The 15,490-nt window shown below is 37.4% G+C and overlaps 1 protein-coding gene across 2 annotated transcripts in view; it reads left to right on the forward strand.

The window, feature by feature from the left end:
- LOC119146113 (meiosis-specific coiled-coil domain-containing protein MEIOC-like) overlaps positions 1 to 15,132 on the forward strand; it is a 35,712-nt gene extending 20,580 nt beyond the window's left edge. For both annotated transcript variants that reach the window (XM_037383250.1, XM_037383251.1), the window contains exons 5-9: positions 37 to 138; positions 688 to 2,494; positions 5,766 to 5,900; positions 6,008 to 6,188; positions 7,918 to 15,132. In XM_037383250.1, coding sequence (XP_037239147.1) covers positions 37 to 138; positions 688 to 2,494; positions 5,766 to 5,900; positions 6,008 to 6,188; positions 7,918 to 8,177 — 2,485 coding nt within the window. In that variant the 3' untranslated portion in view covers positions 8,178 to 15,132. The remainder of the gene's footprint in view (positions 1 to 36; positions 139 to 687; positions 2,495 to 5,765; positions 5,901 to 6,007; positions 6,189 to 7,917) is intronic.
- The last annotated feature ends 358 nt before the right edge of the window (positions 15,133 to 15,490 follow it).

Raw genomic sequence — 15,490 nt, forward strand, 5'->3', positions numbered from 1 at the left:
ATTTATCTAGGCTCTTTTGCTGTTTTTTTTTTTCAGAGCACCAATAAATCTTTCTTATTCTGGCAGTGGCCCTGATATGTTTGGGCTAGTGTCAAGCATTTTAGAGGAGCCAAGCAAGCCAGAACCAGTTACAGATTGGTAAGCTTGTTTGTGTTTTCGTATGTTACATGTTGGTTTTTACATCCTTTGTCACACAGATATGATACACATTTCGACTTATTTCATGAAGTTGAATAACAAAGGTCTTATAAATCCGCTTGAAATGTAGAAGTGTTTTTCTTCAATAGCTAGTAAAAAATCCAACCGACAACCTGTTAGAAATACACATTTTCTAAAGTCTTCCATCAGTCTACAGCATTTGGGGGATAGGGGGAAGAAATCATCTCATTTTAACCAGTAGGGAGTTGACTGAATACAGTAGAATCTAAAATCCAAATAAACTCTGCAGTTCCAAATATACATATTGTAAACATTAGAGAGTAGTATTGGTAGTCAGATTTTACATAGCATTTACTCAACTGCAGTGGGAATATCCCCACCCCGCCTTATATTTTGGAGGAGACCTGTATATGGTTAGCAAAGAATGTAATGGGGGAAATGTATCATGATTATTCCCACACACATTAACTGATTTAATGTAAGGAATGTTTTAAATGATTACAGGAGGTTTGTTTAACTTTGTTACAGGAATTCTCTTTCAAGATTGTTTCCACCTATGTGGGCACCTGATCTTAGAAGCAACGGTGAATTCTCAGGGCTCTCATCTAAGCACTCTGTTGAAAGTAAGGATTTTTCCAACCTGGTAGGCACACAGAACTACTATCAGGAACACTTGCAAAAGTCTCATGATGTGGCGATATTACACAGAGGTTTGGAAGATCTTCATCTTATAGAGTCTTGGCTTTCTCCATCTGGCCCTTGCACTCTGCCTGATAATATTCTGCAGAACAGTTATCCTGAAAATTCTTCTTTGCAAAATAATAATACAGTTCACCAAGAAGGGTTTTCATTTCAAAATGTAGACTATAATCAGCATTTGTGCAGTTATGACCACATGAGGTTAAATGGAGACTATGAAAAAATCGGTTCCAATTTTAGCACTTTTTCTTCTCAGAACAGAATGAAGGAAGGCACTAGCATTCAGAAAGAGTACTGGAAAAGTGAAAGGGCAAGAGGCAAGGCTCTGAAAAATTATGCTCAAGATCAAACAAAGTATTCCCCTGGTCTTTCCAATCAGCCTGTTGATGACTCCTGGGATAAAGGGCCCCAGGAAAACCACTTGTTTTCTAAAAGGTATGAAAGCTTTACAGGTCCTCATAAATTGCAGTCGCCTGTTCATCCATCGCTATATTTTTTCAACCAACCCCTTAAAGAAAATAATTATTCTGGAGGGACAAACAGAAAACCACAGGAAACCCACGTGCAAAATGGTCATCGTAGGTTTACTTTGGGAGATGCTTTTAATAATAATGAATTGAAGATTCATATTAGTCCTAAAGAATGCTCTCATAAAGTATCTGAATATGATTTATCTGTAAAAAATGTTACGCAAAATGGAAGTTACTCATTGTACCATGGACGTACGTGGCTGGATGGGAAAACTGCAAGTCTGACCGCTACATCAGATACTACGTATGAAAAGCAAGTGGTAACAAGTCCACAGTCTTCTTCAGGGGTTTCAACTATGTCTGGTGGTTCTCCCACCCATCAGTCTATAACACAGTCCTCTTACTACTCACAGATCTTACCTGCCCTCCCTTCAAGGAAAGATGGAAGGTTGCAAATATCAAATGGTGTTTCTAATAATTTGGTAGTTTCTAATTTCAACTCAGAAAATCAGAAGCAAATGAAACCCATTGGGCGATCACAGCATGATTCATTGACTAATAAGGAGGGGCAATACCGTAAATTCCCCATCAATTTTTCATCTGACTGGTTAACGCAGCAGAATGCTGCAGGTGAAGACCCTGAGAAGTACCACAGATTTCCCAAAAAGCAGACCCAAGAAAATAGTAATAAAGATGATAGAAGAGGTAGAAAGAATTGGATTCCTCATTTTGGATATACAGCCCCAAACCGTCAGCAGTTCAACGTGTTCCGAAAAAAACACGAGCAGAATGGTGGTAGCATGTCAGATTTCATCAATTCTTCTTTTATTCCTTCTTTCCAATTAATGTCTGATTTTAAGCAAAATCCCAGCTTTCCTCCATTTAATCACCACCTGTTTTCATCGGCAAATAATTTCAGTTTTCCTCCGTCACCATTTCCATTTTCAGAACTTGTTGATCTTTTTCATTATGATGACTTTAACCACTTGAATCCCTTCATCAACGATCTCTTTTGTGGGGAAATACCTGCACCGTACTTTGCCTTTCCAACACCATTTAACAAGTACAGACCTCCAAGAAATCGCAGTGGGCCTGCTAATGAGCTTCATATCCGACTGGAGGAGTGTTATGAGCAGTGGAGAGCTTTGGAGAAAGAGAGAAAGAAGGTAAAACACATCTGACAATAACTTCCTGTCAAAGCAGGTGATTGCATGAAACAATTTATATATCTATAAAGTAAATTATATATATATAGCAATATAAATAATTTATAGATATATAGAGAGTAGATACTCTGGGCTGTCACTTGTTTTGAGGAGGCAAGGGTTCTGTTGTCATGTTGTTGGTGTTCTAGGTATTTAAAACTACATCATCTGCTTTGACTATGGCATGACTGGTTTTAGATTGTGTGCTGCTTTGAGCTTCAATTTCTAAGTCTTTTCTCCTTAGGGCTGCTAACACAACATTTCTCTCTGTTAACCCACAATATTTGCTACAGCAAATGTCATAATGATGTTACTGGCCAAAGCACTGAATTGTCTTTAGCTTGGATGTTTTTTCTTTATATGGTTAATGAAAGATCATGAGATAGTCATTATTAACACGGTAGTCCTCTGTTATGGCTCTAGAGCCACCAGCCATATATGATGATACCGCAGGGCCCTCACTGCCACAGGATGTTCTTAAAGTACTGGCATTTTATGCACCTCATATTGCACAGTTTCATTAGATGGATCTCTTTCCTTTTCTTGTCTTGTACTCATTCCCTCCAATTAAGTCTTTAACTCAAGTATTATAAACCCAGGCTCTGCTTTTCCCTGCACAGTCATTTAAGGAGAGAAGCTTCTGTGGTGTGGGTTCTTTTGTTTGTTTTGGGTTTTTTGTGGTTTTTTTTTTTTTCTCCTGTCAGTGATATTGTGGTGTCTTTCCCTTATCTTTTTGTCTCTTGTTTTACTAAATCTTTGATTTAGTAAAAATAAAAGTAATCCTGGGCACACTGTACATGGCTGTAGAGAAAACCTACAGTGTTTTGAATGTCTGCAGTTGGATATTAGGATGAATTTCTTCACCAAAAGGGTGGTCAAGCGCTGGAACAGGCTGCCGAGGGAAGTGGTTGAGTCACCATCCCTGGAGGTATTTAAAAGGCGCTTAGGGACATGGTTCAGTGGTGGACTTGGCAGTATTAGATTTACAGTTGGACTCAATGATCTTAAAGGTCTTTTTCAACCTAAATGATCTTCCGATTCTATGACTTCTCCCAAAGGAAGTTTCCGTTTATCCTCTTCTTGTTACAGTCACTTTCCTGCCTCAGACTCTTTTGCGAAGAACTGTTGGCAGGGGGAGCTTACCCTTGGGTGTGAAAGCTCTGCACTCAAAAGGAGCAGGAAGTGCTGACCCAAGAGGAGTCAAATTTCTGAACTCCATGCCAGGTCTTGGAAGCTATATTATCAATAATCCATGGTCTTAATTATACACTGAGTGCCTCTTTACTGCTTCTGTGTTGGAGAATGCACCTGGTTGTTGGATAAAGAGATGGGTATCTGACCAGACTGGATCTCTGGAGAGCACCTTCATCTTTTCAGCATCAGTTATGAGACTTTGCTAATAGACTTTCGGAAATGTAAATAGGGCTGCCTGTATTGCTTGCTCACCGATGCCTTTAAACAAGGCTCCTTTCTGCCTGTCTAGTATTCTAGAAATTCTCTACAAGTGAGAAAGAGTGATGATGATTTTTGCGCCAGTGTGTCTGAGACAGCAATGTTTTCAGAAACTCTTCTGCTTTCTGTTGTGGCAAAGACAGCTGTTCCAAATCTGTTCATGTCGGATTTGGGTCAAAGTCATTTGGGAAGACTGAGTCATAGTTTTTGTCTCATAATATTTAGGTTTTGTGTTTTTCTCTTTAAAGGAGGATTGCATATCCTTATATCGTGTTCTTAATAATGAAAGGGATTTGAGTAACTTGATCTGGTCCATTCTAATTGGTCCAGTTTTTTCCTAGTGATCTACTCGGACTTTCTCAGTCCCTTTTTTGTAGTTGCAGGCTATACCTGCAGACAGCTTTAAGGATATAAACTATTCTTGGTCCCACAAGCCATCTACCATAGTGTGGCTCACATTCCCACAACCAAAATACTTATTCCTCAAAAGGAGATGGCTTCCATACTGCCTGACAAGAGTGTGCCTGGGCTGTGTTTGTAAGTACAGTCTGGGAGAATGCTACTGCTCACCTGTACATATGTACGTAGGAAGGGACTTCCTTTTGACATTCTCACCTTTTTGATGTTCTTACCCTATGAGCATAGACAGAAACTTCCCCCAGCAGAACTTGCATTTAATTCTGTCTAGCTTGTCTAATTAGTCCTTTCAGCTCTTGGAAACCTGTTCGTTGGCACTGCTTTGGAGTTCATGGTGATGGTGAGCTTACCCGTTTCCTTCTATAAATATCACTTTTCCAGTGATCTCACATTTAAAAAAATTCTACAAATTGTCTGTTTGGAATTTCCTGCAATATTAAATGTGCATATAGATGATAAGCAATGTGAATTGCTTATTAGTTGTGATTCTTAAATACCTACTGTCTTTATATGAATTCATGACCCTTTCTTTATCCATTTCTTTTTCTGAATGTCTCTCAAACGGCAGTGGAGTCAGCTCTTGTAATTCATGTTAGGTGAGGGCAGAGACTAATATGGATGTGTCATTAAACCAGAAAAGAAAGGACTTCACATATTTTCAGTGTGAATGTGGACTTAACCTTGCTTTGAATGGCCATGCAGTACCTAATCTTTCTCTCCTAAGTCCATTGTATGCTGAAGAAGGAACAAGATCGAGAATGAGCTGCTAGTTGTGTCTTTTTTACTCAAAGTGTAAGAAGTTCCTGTCCAAAAAGAGGTTTGGTGATATTTGGTTACTCACTGCCTGAGTTGTATATTGGTTTGGCCAGTTCCTTTCTCAATGGGGAGTTTGGCAGCTGTGTTGATGACTTAAGAGCTGATACCAGTTTATGTTAGATCTGGCTTAATCTTGATGCACTTCAGATACAGCTTAAGCTGGTGGTGTTTTTTTTTAGTAATTATAATGTGTGACATTTGAGAGATGCAGTGTGAGGCATACAATTTAAATTTCTGGGGTACTTTATAAAAATTTCTTTGCTAGATCTATGTCCAAGATCGGTTAAAATAAAGTTGCACAGCTTTCGTTCTAAAAGCTGCAGCTAAGCATTAAATGCTGAGGTGGAGCTGAATTAGAGGACTATTCTTATTCTTACAACAGCTGGCAGTACATCTAGACAGGTATTTGGAAACGTTTTTCTGTAAATGCAGTCAGAAGTAAAGAGAGGAATTGCACTTGTCATGTATTTGAAAAGTCTAAACAGACCTAAAAATGTGGATTGTACTTATTTCAAACACTTACAATGGCTATGTTTTTCCCTTTCAGACTGAAGCTGACCTTGCAAGAAACTTTCCAGGAAAGCGCATGTCTAGCTCAAATAACACTCCTGTCCCCCGACTTCCTGCTAACCCATCCCGTGTTGATCGTTTGATTGTCGACCAGTTACGAGAACAAGCCAGGGTATGCCTTCTAGAGCTATAATTCCTGCATTTCTTTTTGGTTTTAAGTTTGTTTAATGGAGGCTCATAAATGCTTAGCCATTTTGGTTTTTTCAATGTATCTGGCAGGTGCTCACATTAATAGGAAAAATGGAAAGGCTTCGTGGTACCCCTGTGCATGTTAACATACCCACTACGTTGGAACACCATATGGAAGCTATTCATGTAACACAGGCAAGGCGTAAGGATGAGATTATTAATGCTGCTAATCCACAGAGACAAGGAGCACCACGCTATAGTAATGAGAAAGGTAACTGCTTTCCATTCCTGTAGTTTTAAAAGCTTTTTCAAAGATTTAATTGGGAAAATATGCCATTTGAGATATGCAGTGATTATTGTAACCTTAGCAAAAAAACCTTTGAGCTCTTTTTTCCTTTCTTTTTTTCTGTTGCTAGTTTAAACACTTTGAAACATTTTCCTCTTGACTAAAAGAGAACTGTAAAAACTGTTCAGTGGTATAATATGACCATGAGTAGTCCTAAAAGTAAAAATGTACTGGTTTTTAAACAAGTTGAATTTCTTTTTTTTTAGTGGTATTGTAGTCTGTCTTTTCACTTCAGCTTATAAAGTAAAAAAACAAATGTGTTGATGCTGTGTTAATGACTCTGTGTGTCTACCTTATCTAAAACAGCCAGAAATTACATTTCACGATTCCCAACTTCTATTGAAGTAAAGCCAGAATAATTTGCAGCAGCAGTATGTACTTCAGTAAATGCAAGGCAAAAGTAGGACAGATTGCATTCCCTTCCAATAGCATTGTGTAAGTGATAACTTGCTATTCAGTATAATGATCATATAGTTGATACAGAATTTGGGGTCTGGAGGTAAAGTTTGTATCCTTCTTCTTCAGAAAGTACCTGCATCTCAGAAAATTTTTGTGATTTTTAAAGGAGGAATGGACTTCCCCTGCCTCACGCCCATCCTCTTTTGGATCCTTACTCAGCGCTGTCCTATATTGTCTTATTTTCTGTTGCTGCAGTGAAGATGTCAGTGTGGATCCATTGTCTTCTAGCAATGTGTATGGGATAGTTCTTCCTTCTAAGAAGGGAAAGATAAACTGTAAAGAGAGTCAGAATGTTTTGCTTTCACAACTTACGCGTCAAGCATGATGTCATATCCTTAAAAGTAATAGTCCTATATGCAAACCAACTTCTAAAATGAATCATAAAATTGTGTGATGTGATATTAGCCCCAAGCATAAGTCAGGAAGCAAGGAGTCATCGTACTAAACCCAAAATAAATAAAAAAATCGCCAAATCTGTTTTTGCTAATGCTTTATAGTAAAGGTATATGGAATTATTATTTGAACCATCCTGTACTACAGTTGTAGTCAGAAAATTTGCAATTAGTCTTTTACGGTTAATGGTAACCTCTGCAGCGTAGTTATGGTTCTGAAGGGCTGTGCTGCTGTTGGGTGTCTAAGCATGATCTAAATCACATCTAGAAAAGCCTTTAGTCTGTTTTTCACTGTGAAAGACATGTTTCTTTTGAGTTCTGCTGGTGGTGATCATGTATCCAAAGGGTGGCAGTGAGCCTTTTCTCACTGTGAGGCTGGGAGGTGTCAGTGCCACTGCAAGGAAGGCAGAGGATGAAAAAATGATTGTGTTAGGCTCATCTGGCTAGATCTGAGTAGGTAGTTTTACCAGTCATACTTGTGAGTATCATTGTAGACAGTCCTCTCTGATAACATTAATTAAATAGACTTAATTATTGTATGGTAGGTGTGATGATTATGCCACTGAGTTTTGGATATAATTATGATTGCTATTAGTGTGAGATGTTACAGCTATCATTTGCAAGAGAAGAATACAAGCTGGTGGAATTCAACCAATGCAGTACTGTGGTGCAATGTTAGCTTTTTCTTGAGCACACTTTGCATGCCTCTGGTGAGATGAACTAATTTACAGAATTTTTTTTAATGTAATAATCTTACCAGGCTTGTATGCTAGTTTAACCTTTAATGTGTTTTTCTGTTGTAGATATTCTGGCTCTGGCAGCTGCCATTAGAGATTTGGCTGCTTCCACGCGCAAGGCTCGTACCGCTTTATGGTGTGCGTTACAGATGACGTTGCCAAAAAATTCTTCAAGCGGTCCCGTAAAACAAGTTGTTGTTGAAAGGGCATTGCAAGAGCTTTGTCCTCCGAACAGAAGCACACAAGAAAAAAGCAGCATGGAGCATGAAAACAAAGGAGGAAGCAAAAAAGAAAAACCTGAGGAACCTGTGAGGATTCTGGAGTAATAGCAAATAACAATAATAATAATAATGATCACAAAAGGGAGGCAGAAGGCTGAGGACGGGGAAGGAAGGGCTAAGTGTCCTGCACAGTACCGTGGAAGGTGGTTTTGACAGGTTATAAAAAAGCGAAGGGGTTAACATGATTGATCAGTGCTGCAATTCTATTACTGTGATTCTGGTGTTGAGAGACACATCTTGTAATAGTGTTAATGCAATTTTAATATTGCTGGTATTGCAATGTCTGCTACATAAGAATTTTATTATTAAGGGGAACTAAATAATAGCTGAGCATTTCCTTGTGTGCTTATTCACAGCTATGTATCAGCTATGAGTCAAGCCATGACCTGAGAAACCAGTGTGTGGTAGAACTTAATTCTCCTTTTTTTTTGGTTAATGATACAGTTTAGCATACTTAAAATGCATTTGAAACGTATTTCACAATTGTTCAGGGTTTTTTTTTCCACCATTATGTAGTTTTTTTAAGTGCCAAAGTGATCACTTCAGTAGTTTGTATCCCATCACTGTACAGAACAAACCATACTCCTGTGTTGTTTTTGTAGCAGGGAGTCAGGTCGTTCAGGTTATTGCTCACAGTTTGACAAGAATAATCGGTGTTTAATGTTGGTTTTGTGAGATGCTTCAGCAGTTGTGCTGCCAATTCAGTTTCAAGCTAAACCAATGTAAACCGAGCTTTTCTATAGCATAGTCCATTTAAAATTTTCCATTAAAAAAAAAAAGGAAAAAAAAGGGTTTTTTAGATTTGCAGTAAGTACTGCATTGAAGTACACATTAGCAGGTGATATAAAATTGTCACTCAGGATTAGAAATTAGATTTATTGATTCCTCAGTGGGTTAAAATCCAGTAACTATATAACATAGTATGTAACTTAATTAAAACTTATGATTTGTTATCAGTGTAAGTTCATGGTACTATAATTTTCAGAAACATTCCATATTTATTTTAACGTGTTCATTGAATGTTTATTTAAAATTCTATTTTAGTAATGTAAAGTTGGATATTTTGCCAAATCTTCCAAATAATCAGATTTAACGATTTACTCAGGAAATATGTATATTATTATATAAATATACACATGGTATATAGGGATTTTTTTGGGGAAGGGATGTTTGCAAAATATTTACACAAAGCTAATTATATACTAGGTTACCAAAGCTGTTTAAATGATTAATTTTTCGCATGGAAGATTTAATATATTTAATTGCTGTTAACTAGTCTCCATTCTGTGGCTTAGACAATCGGAGTGTCATGTATCGGTGTGAATGTTCAGGGCGAGAATTAGAAAAGATTAAGTAATTCAAGTTTTGTTCTTAGGGCACTTATAAATAATGCTTTAACAACTGTCTTACTGTTACATGATCTCTTAATGTGTACTAATAACCAACAAAGGTTCTTGGGTATCAGTATATTAATGAATGGTTTGGGAGAGCAGCTCTTATTTTAAAAGTGAATTAAGTTGGGGATATAAGCAAAGTTTGAAAGATGAAAATGAAATTTTTATGTTCCATAGTGTTTGATGTTGAATTTAACATTTTGTGGATAAATATGTAATTGTTTCCATGTACGTACTTTGCAAAATGTTCCAAATGCAGTTCTGTAGTTTTGGATCTGTGGATGTTTCTAGAGCAGATGTAGTCTCAATAGTACTGTCATTAACTGTAATGAGGCAGTAGCTGCATAACTTTGTAGAAAAATGTTACGCAAGCCTCATTGTAATCCACTGAGTAAAGTTTAAAAGCAAGAGTCAATAGAAATCAGAATCTTAGCATAGCAAGACTGTGGGTTTTTTTCCCTAAAGAAAGTGAATTCAACTTAAAAGAATATTTTTCAGCCTTAGCCTAAACAACAGGTAGTGGAGAGAGTTATTTTAGTGTGAATGTTTCCTCTGTGTGCAGTTTATCTAATGTGCAATTTATCTGCACAAACTAATTTAAGAAGGCTAAATTTGTGTTTGTGGAACTAATTAACTATACTCCACAGTTTAAAATGTGGTCTGCAGTATTTCAGTTACTGAATAATTTAGGTTTTTAATTATGATTACTGTGTTGACAGGAGATCAGAATTTGAAAGTCTTGATCAGCTTTTCTGTTTACAGAACAATTGTAGTCCTGCAGGATTGTTTTGTAGTGGTGAATGTATGGGGCGTAGTAGGTCCTTATTGTATTGCTCGTGTGTTAATTATTGTTGTGAAGGAATGTGGTCTTAATTGGTTCCTAATATAGTCAATGTGCCTTTAACAGTCTCATTTTTCAAAAATGATAAATAGCTGTATGCTCACTTCTGTTTTCAATTGCAGTTTAAAAATGCATTTAAAAAGGGTTACAGTGTGGCTGCATTTGCCTGTAGCCAACAGTTGGCATACGCCGTTCATGTCGTTCTCGCATACTGTCGGGCTGTCCCGTTTATGGGCTCTTTAACAAGCATAAAGCACCGTGACTGTGGAGAGTCGCCACAGGTCAGATGTGTTAGTGTCAGGTTTTCCTTGTCATGCCCTACAAATGCGACCAGCATGTGCTCACATTTCATTTTGCCTTGCTCTGTTAACTCGGGGTCTTCGTATCAAAGCAATTTTGTGCCCATTTCTTGAAACGATTTGATTATGGGCAGCATTAGACCTATAAAAACAAAAGTCCTTTCAGAGTGCTTCAGTTCTGTTGCTTTATTGCACACCCTTTTATATTTCCGGGGGAAAAACACTGTATTTTGTAAAATAATCACCTGGAGTTGCAGCAGCTCTGTTACACTCATAAATTGTTTTTTTAGCTGACTGGTGTTTAATTTAGCAACAGTGTGCAAACCTTTTAAGTATTGCACTACATTTTTGGTATGAATAAGTGTAAGTATAACATTTCTAGTTTTAGGGACTAATTGTATTCACCTTTTACTGACTTCAGTGGAAGCAGAGGCAAGGTATTAGGTGACAGCTACACCAGAGAGGTGGTTTTGGGTTGGAGTTAGGTTTGATTTTTGAAAAATGTCACCCCACCCCAACTTGTGGAACAACCAGGTAAAATTAAGTTTATTCCCACCGTCCCCCACCCCCAGGTTTGTTGAGATTCATTCTTTTATTTATTTTCTGGTTTGATTTATGCAGTTTACATTTTTGAATGAGGTGACGATGACAGCAGAGTTATAGCTGGTAATGGTAGCAGTACTAGATTGTTCCAGCTTAAAGAAAACAAGATACTTGAGTCCCTTCTGCAGTCAAGATTATTATCAGGGTGTATGTCTTAATAGTTGGCCGTGAATCTTTAATGCTTTAAACCCCCAATTTGATAGTCCAATACAACGTAGATTTAAGAATTAGTTATTTCTGTATAAATAACTGGAGGCTTCTGGTGGTTCAACCTTACCGATTCCCAGAAGAGGTCAGCATCAGAGTAAGAACTTCTTTTTCTTGATTTTAGGTTTGGTATCTGCTTTTTTCTGTATCTGCAGGGTCCTTCTGGCAATGAAATTATTCTGATGGTATCTATATAGACTAAAACTAAGACATTGGTATTTTTCATTATTTTTATTAGAACAGCATACAGGGAGGTTGTCAAGTTTGTGATGCTTGTTTTGCTGTGGCTTTTCAAGAGTGTGCTGTTGTGGCTTGAGTTGTTTTTTTTTCCCCCAGACTGAATATTTTTCTTTGCTCCTGGTATTTACCACCACTACTAGTCTTGTTGCCTGTACCTGGATACAAATAATTTGGAATCTGCCTTACAGCTTAGAAAGTGATGCTGTAGTCTTCATGAGAAGTCTCTTATTATTCCTGGTACCTTTTTTCTTTGCTGAAGTAAATGAATAATAGAAGATTATGTGAGTGGGACGTTTGTTGAGGTACTTACCTATTCAGAGAAGTGTGGACATACTCCCAAACTGTATGGAAAGCTTCCAAGCTTTCCCATGCACTTTTCCAGAAGTGACAGTGAGCATGGTTTCCTGGGATTGTTTGATCTGCTATTCAGGCCTTTTCCCGCTCTGTTTAGGGAAATAAAGAAGGAAAGAGGGAGCTACAAGAAGGAAGGAAACCCTGACCCACGGGAAACCCTACTTCCAGTGGGCAGGGCCCCTCCTCTTTGTGGCTCCAGTGGTCGGAAGGGTGTGAGCCTGAGGGGCAGGAGTCTGTTGCTTAAACTGCGATTCCCTTTTCCCCGTCTGCTGCCCACAGATGCTGTCAGGGTTCAACTGCTGAGGCCCGTGGCAGAGTTGGCTTGTTCTTGTCTTGCTCTGGTAGCCATCCTTTTCACCCCTGTATGTTTTAGTCATATGGAATCGAGCCGTGTACTGGCTTGAGGGCCTAGAAAAGGGCTTGGGAACAGCCAGTTCAAACCTACGGCGTATGGTCCTCCCTCTTGGATCAAGATCACCACCTCTCGCCTCTCAACTGCTGTCTGTAAGGGAAGAAGATGAAGTAGAATTGAAGCTCAGCTTTTCTGGACTTAGAAAATGAGAAATGCCACGAGTACTTAGCATAAAACTTCCATTGACCTATGTGATTTTTTAAAACCTGTTCTTCCTTAAGTGACAGCATCTAGCTTTGCTCACTATGATGCTCTCACTTACACATTTTTATATTGGGTCATAGCTCTAATTCTGTGGGAAGCTGGGTTGTTTTTTTCATTTAAATGCTGTGAAGATTGTGCAACAGACAGACATTAAGCCTATATGTATTTCTTTTAAAAGTATTATTGTTACCTATGCTGAAATCTGGGTTGGTGGGGTTTTTTTTCCATTCTCTGCTTGGGAGCCATAATGTCAAAGTGCTGCATGTTGGAGCAACCCAAAGGAGTAGGGCTTGGGTTTGGTTTTTTTTTTAACTTTGTATCTTTATTTCTTTGACAGTGTACATGATCATAGTTGTAAAACTAAGTGTTAAATTCTACTTTGCGGCCACAGTGTTCTATAGATTTTTTTTTTTTCCTATTAGTCATTAAAGTGGAAACACTTGAGTTCCTGATTATTTAACTCCTCACAACTGTAGATTATATTGAATAAGAACAGGGAATACTGCATATGAATATGCATGAGAGCAGTTGACTTTGGAATACATATTTTTATTATTATTTTTAAACAGGTGTGTTTGCAGTTAGACTACTGAAGAGATGGGTGTAGACCTGCTTCCACTGAAGCCAGCAGCTTTAACAGATTTTTGTCTTTGTCTGGCTTTGTTGCTTTACTGGCATGGTATCTGGAGTTAAGTAGGCTCTTTGTAAACAGAAGCTTAGCAATTCACCTTGAACATTTGATATTAAGAAACTTGAGAAGGAACTGTTCCTAACCTTTTTTATAAGGTTTCTCACTACACTGACAACTTGGAATTAGCAGGATAAATTTTGCTTTCTTTTAAAGCTGAGGAATGTACCTACTGCAGAAACTTTGGCTGAATTGAACTTGTGGGTTTTTTGAGAATTTTGCACCTTTTTTAATCCTGATCTGCTTCAATGGAAATATAACCTTAACCATATTAAGACCTTGATTTATTTCCTGTGCAGCTTATCCATCTCAGTCACCAGCACTTTTTTGTTTTGCAGAACATTATATAAAAACCAGGCATCTCTTATTTGTAGTAGATAGTGCTTTCTAATTTTTTTTAAATAATAGGAATGTTGCAAATAAATTTTATCAGTTAGATAGAAAGGAAGGTTCTTATTTTTCGTCATTAGCAATACTTTAATCAAAGGTGCAAAAAAAAAAAGATGCATTTAATGTATGTACTGTGTGCTGTTACAGACTGAAAATGTATCAGGTTAGGAGCAACTGTTTAAAAAATTGAGGAACTGGAGCTATAAATCCTTTTTGCCAAATGAGTTTTAAAAAGGAAAATATTTGCATATAGTGTTTAAAAAGTTTGTTAGAGAGAAAGAATAAATCAGAGTCCACTTAAAGCAATCTTTGTCTGGCAATGATTTTATGTTTTTTACTGTATAAAATACAACCAATTTAAAAGTTTATGCACAGTAATAATGAGCATAGGTTTTTTTTCACAGAATTAGGCTATTTCCAATATATATGGGAAAAATAAGTTTCCTTTTATTTTTTATGACAGATATACAAATATTAATAGTGTCTCTATTTTAATATACTATTTGCTGTCTGAAGTATCTCTTTTACATGTTTGTTGGTCAAACCCATACGCTTAAAATGGCAAATTTTACATGGCTAGTGAGATATTAACTGAAGGAGGATTTTGTGAGTTGATCCATTCAGTAGGCCCAACAGAAATATGTGAAAGTATAATTTAGCTTAAAAAACAAAAAGTCAATGGCTGATTATACTAGATTTTAACCATTAATCAGTTTAGGCTTGTTTAAGTATTTCTGTAAAACAACTGTGGATGTTTGAATGAACGCTACGAAAATCTCACTTCTACCTCTTGTGTAATGTTCTTAAAATTATATTTCACAGATCTCTTTGGGATGTACTTTGATACTACAGGGTGTTGGTACACCATAACTTGTGAATTTCATCTGCTTTTCCTTTTTTTTCCCCCCCTCTGTTTAGTTGTTTTCTGTGGAACATTGGGATGCCTTGCGGGCTGGGTTGTGTGTTCACTTGTGTTAAGTAGCACCAGGCAAGCTGTGCACAACTAGCACGTCATTTCTATTAAGCATAAGGTACAATGGTCAAAAGAGATTATTAAGTTTTGTGTTACATATATGAAAGTCTCAGAAGTATGAGAGTTCTGTAATAAATCATGGCCAGTGTAATTTTCTAGTATTTTTATGTATGTGATTTGATACCTGATACCTTTTATTTAAATAATCAACTGTGTTGCCTCTATGTCCCTAATAACTAGTTACAGCTTCTTGTTTTCTTTAGTTTAACTCACACTATTTATCAGCTGCTGTTCTCCATGTGAGATGAATTTGGTTTTGGTAATTCTGCCTTGAAAAGACATGTTATGTGTTCTGCTTTAATGCAGTTACAAAAATTAAAGTTCTTCATGTTTTATGTGACTGGTTTTATTACTTCAGCAAATTCTGTGGAAGAAGAATGGGCAGTTTTGGGTGACATTTGTTGTGCTTGGGTCTGAGGAATATCTTTTGACCTGGATGCAAGATCAAATGTCACCCAGAGAGATGACTGAAGATACTAGATTGCATCCAGTAGTTGAAAATAATGGACAATCTTTAGTAAGTAATTCATGGAACATTGTGGGGTTGGGGGGTGGAAGTTATGGTGAATTTAGCACATTTCTCAAACTGATTCACTTCACTTTACTGAGTGTCACAATCAGGTTTTGTTGGCATGGAGGCTGGAGGCAGGAACATATAACTCCCTTAGGCTGAATGTCCTAAAAGACATTGAA

Source organism: Falco rusticolus, chromosome 4, assembly GCF_015220075.1.
Source record: "Falco rusticolus isolate bFalRus1 chromosome 4, bFalRus1.pri, whole genome shotgun sequence".
Taxonomy (NCBI): domain Eukaryota; kingdom Metazoa; phylum Chordata; class Aves; order Falconiformes; family Falconidae; genus Falco; species Falco rusticolus.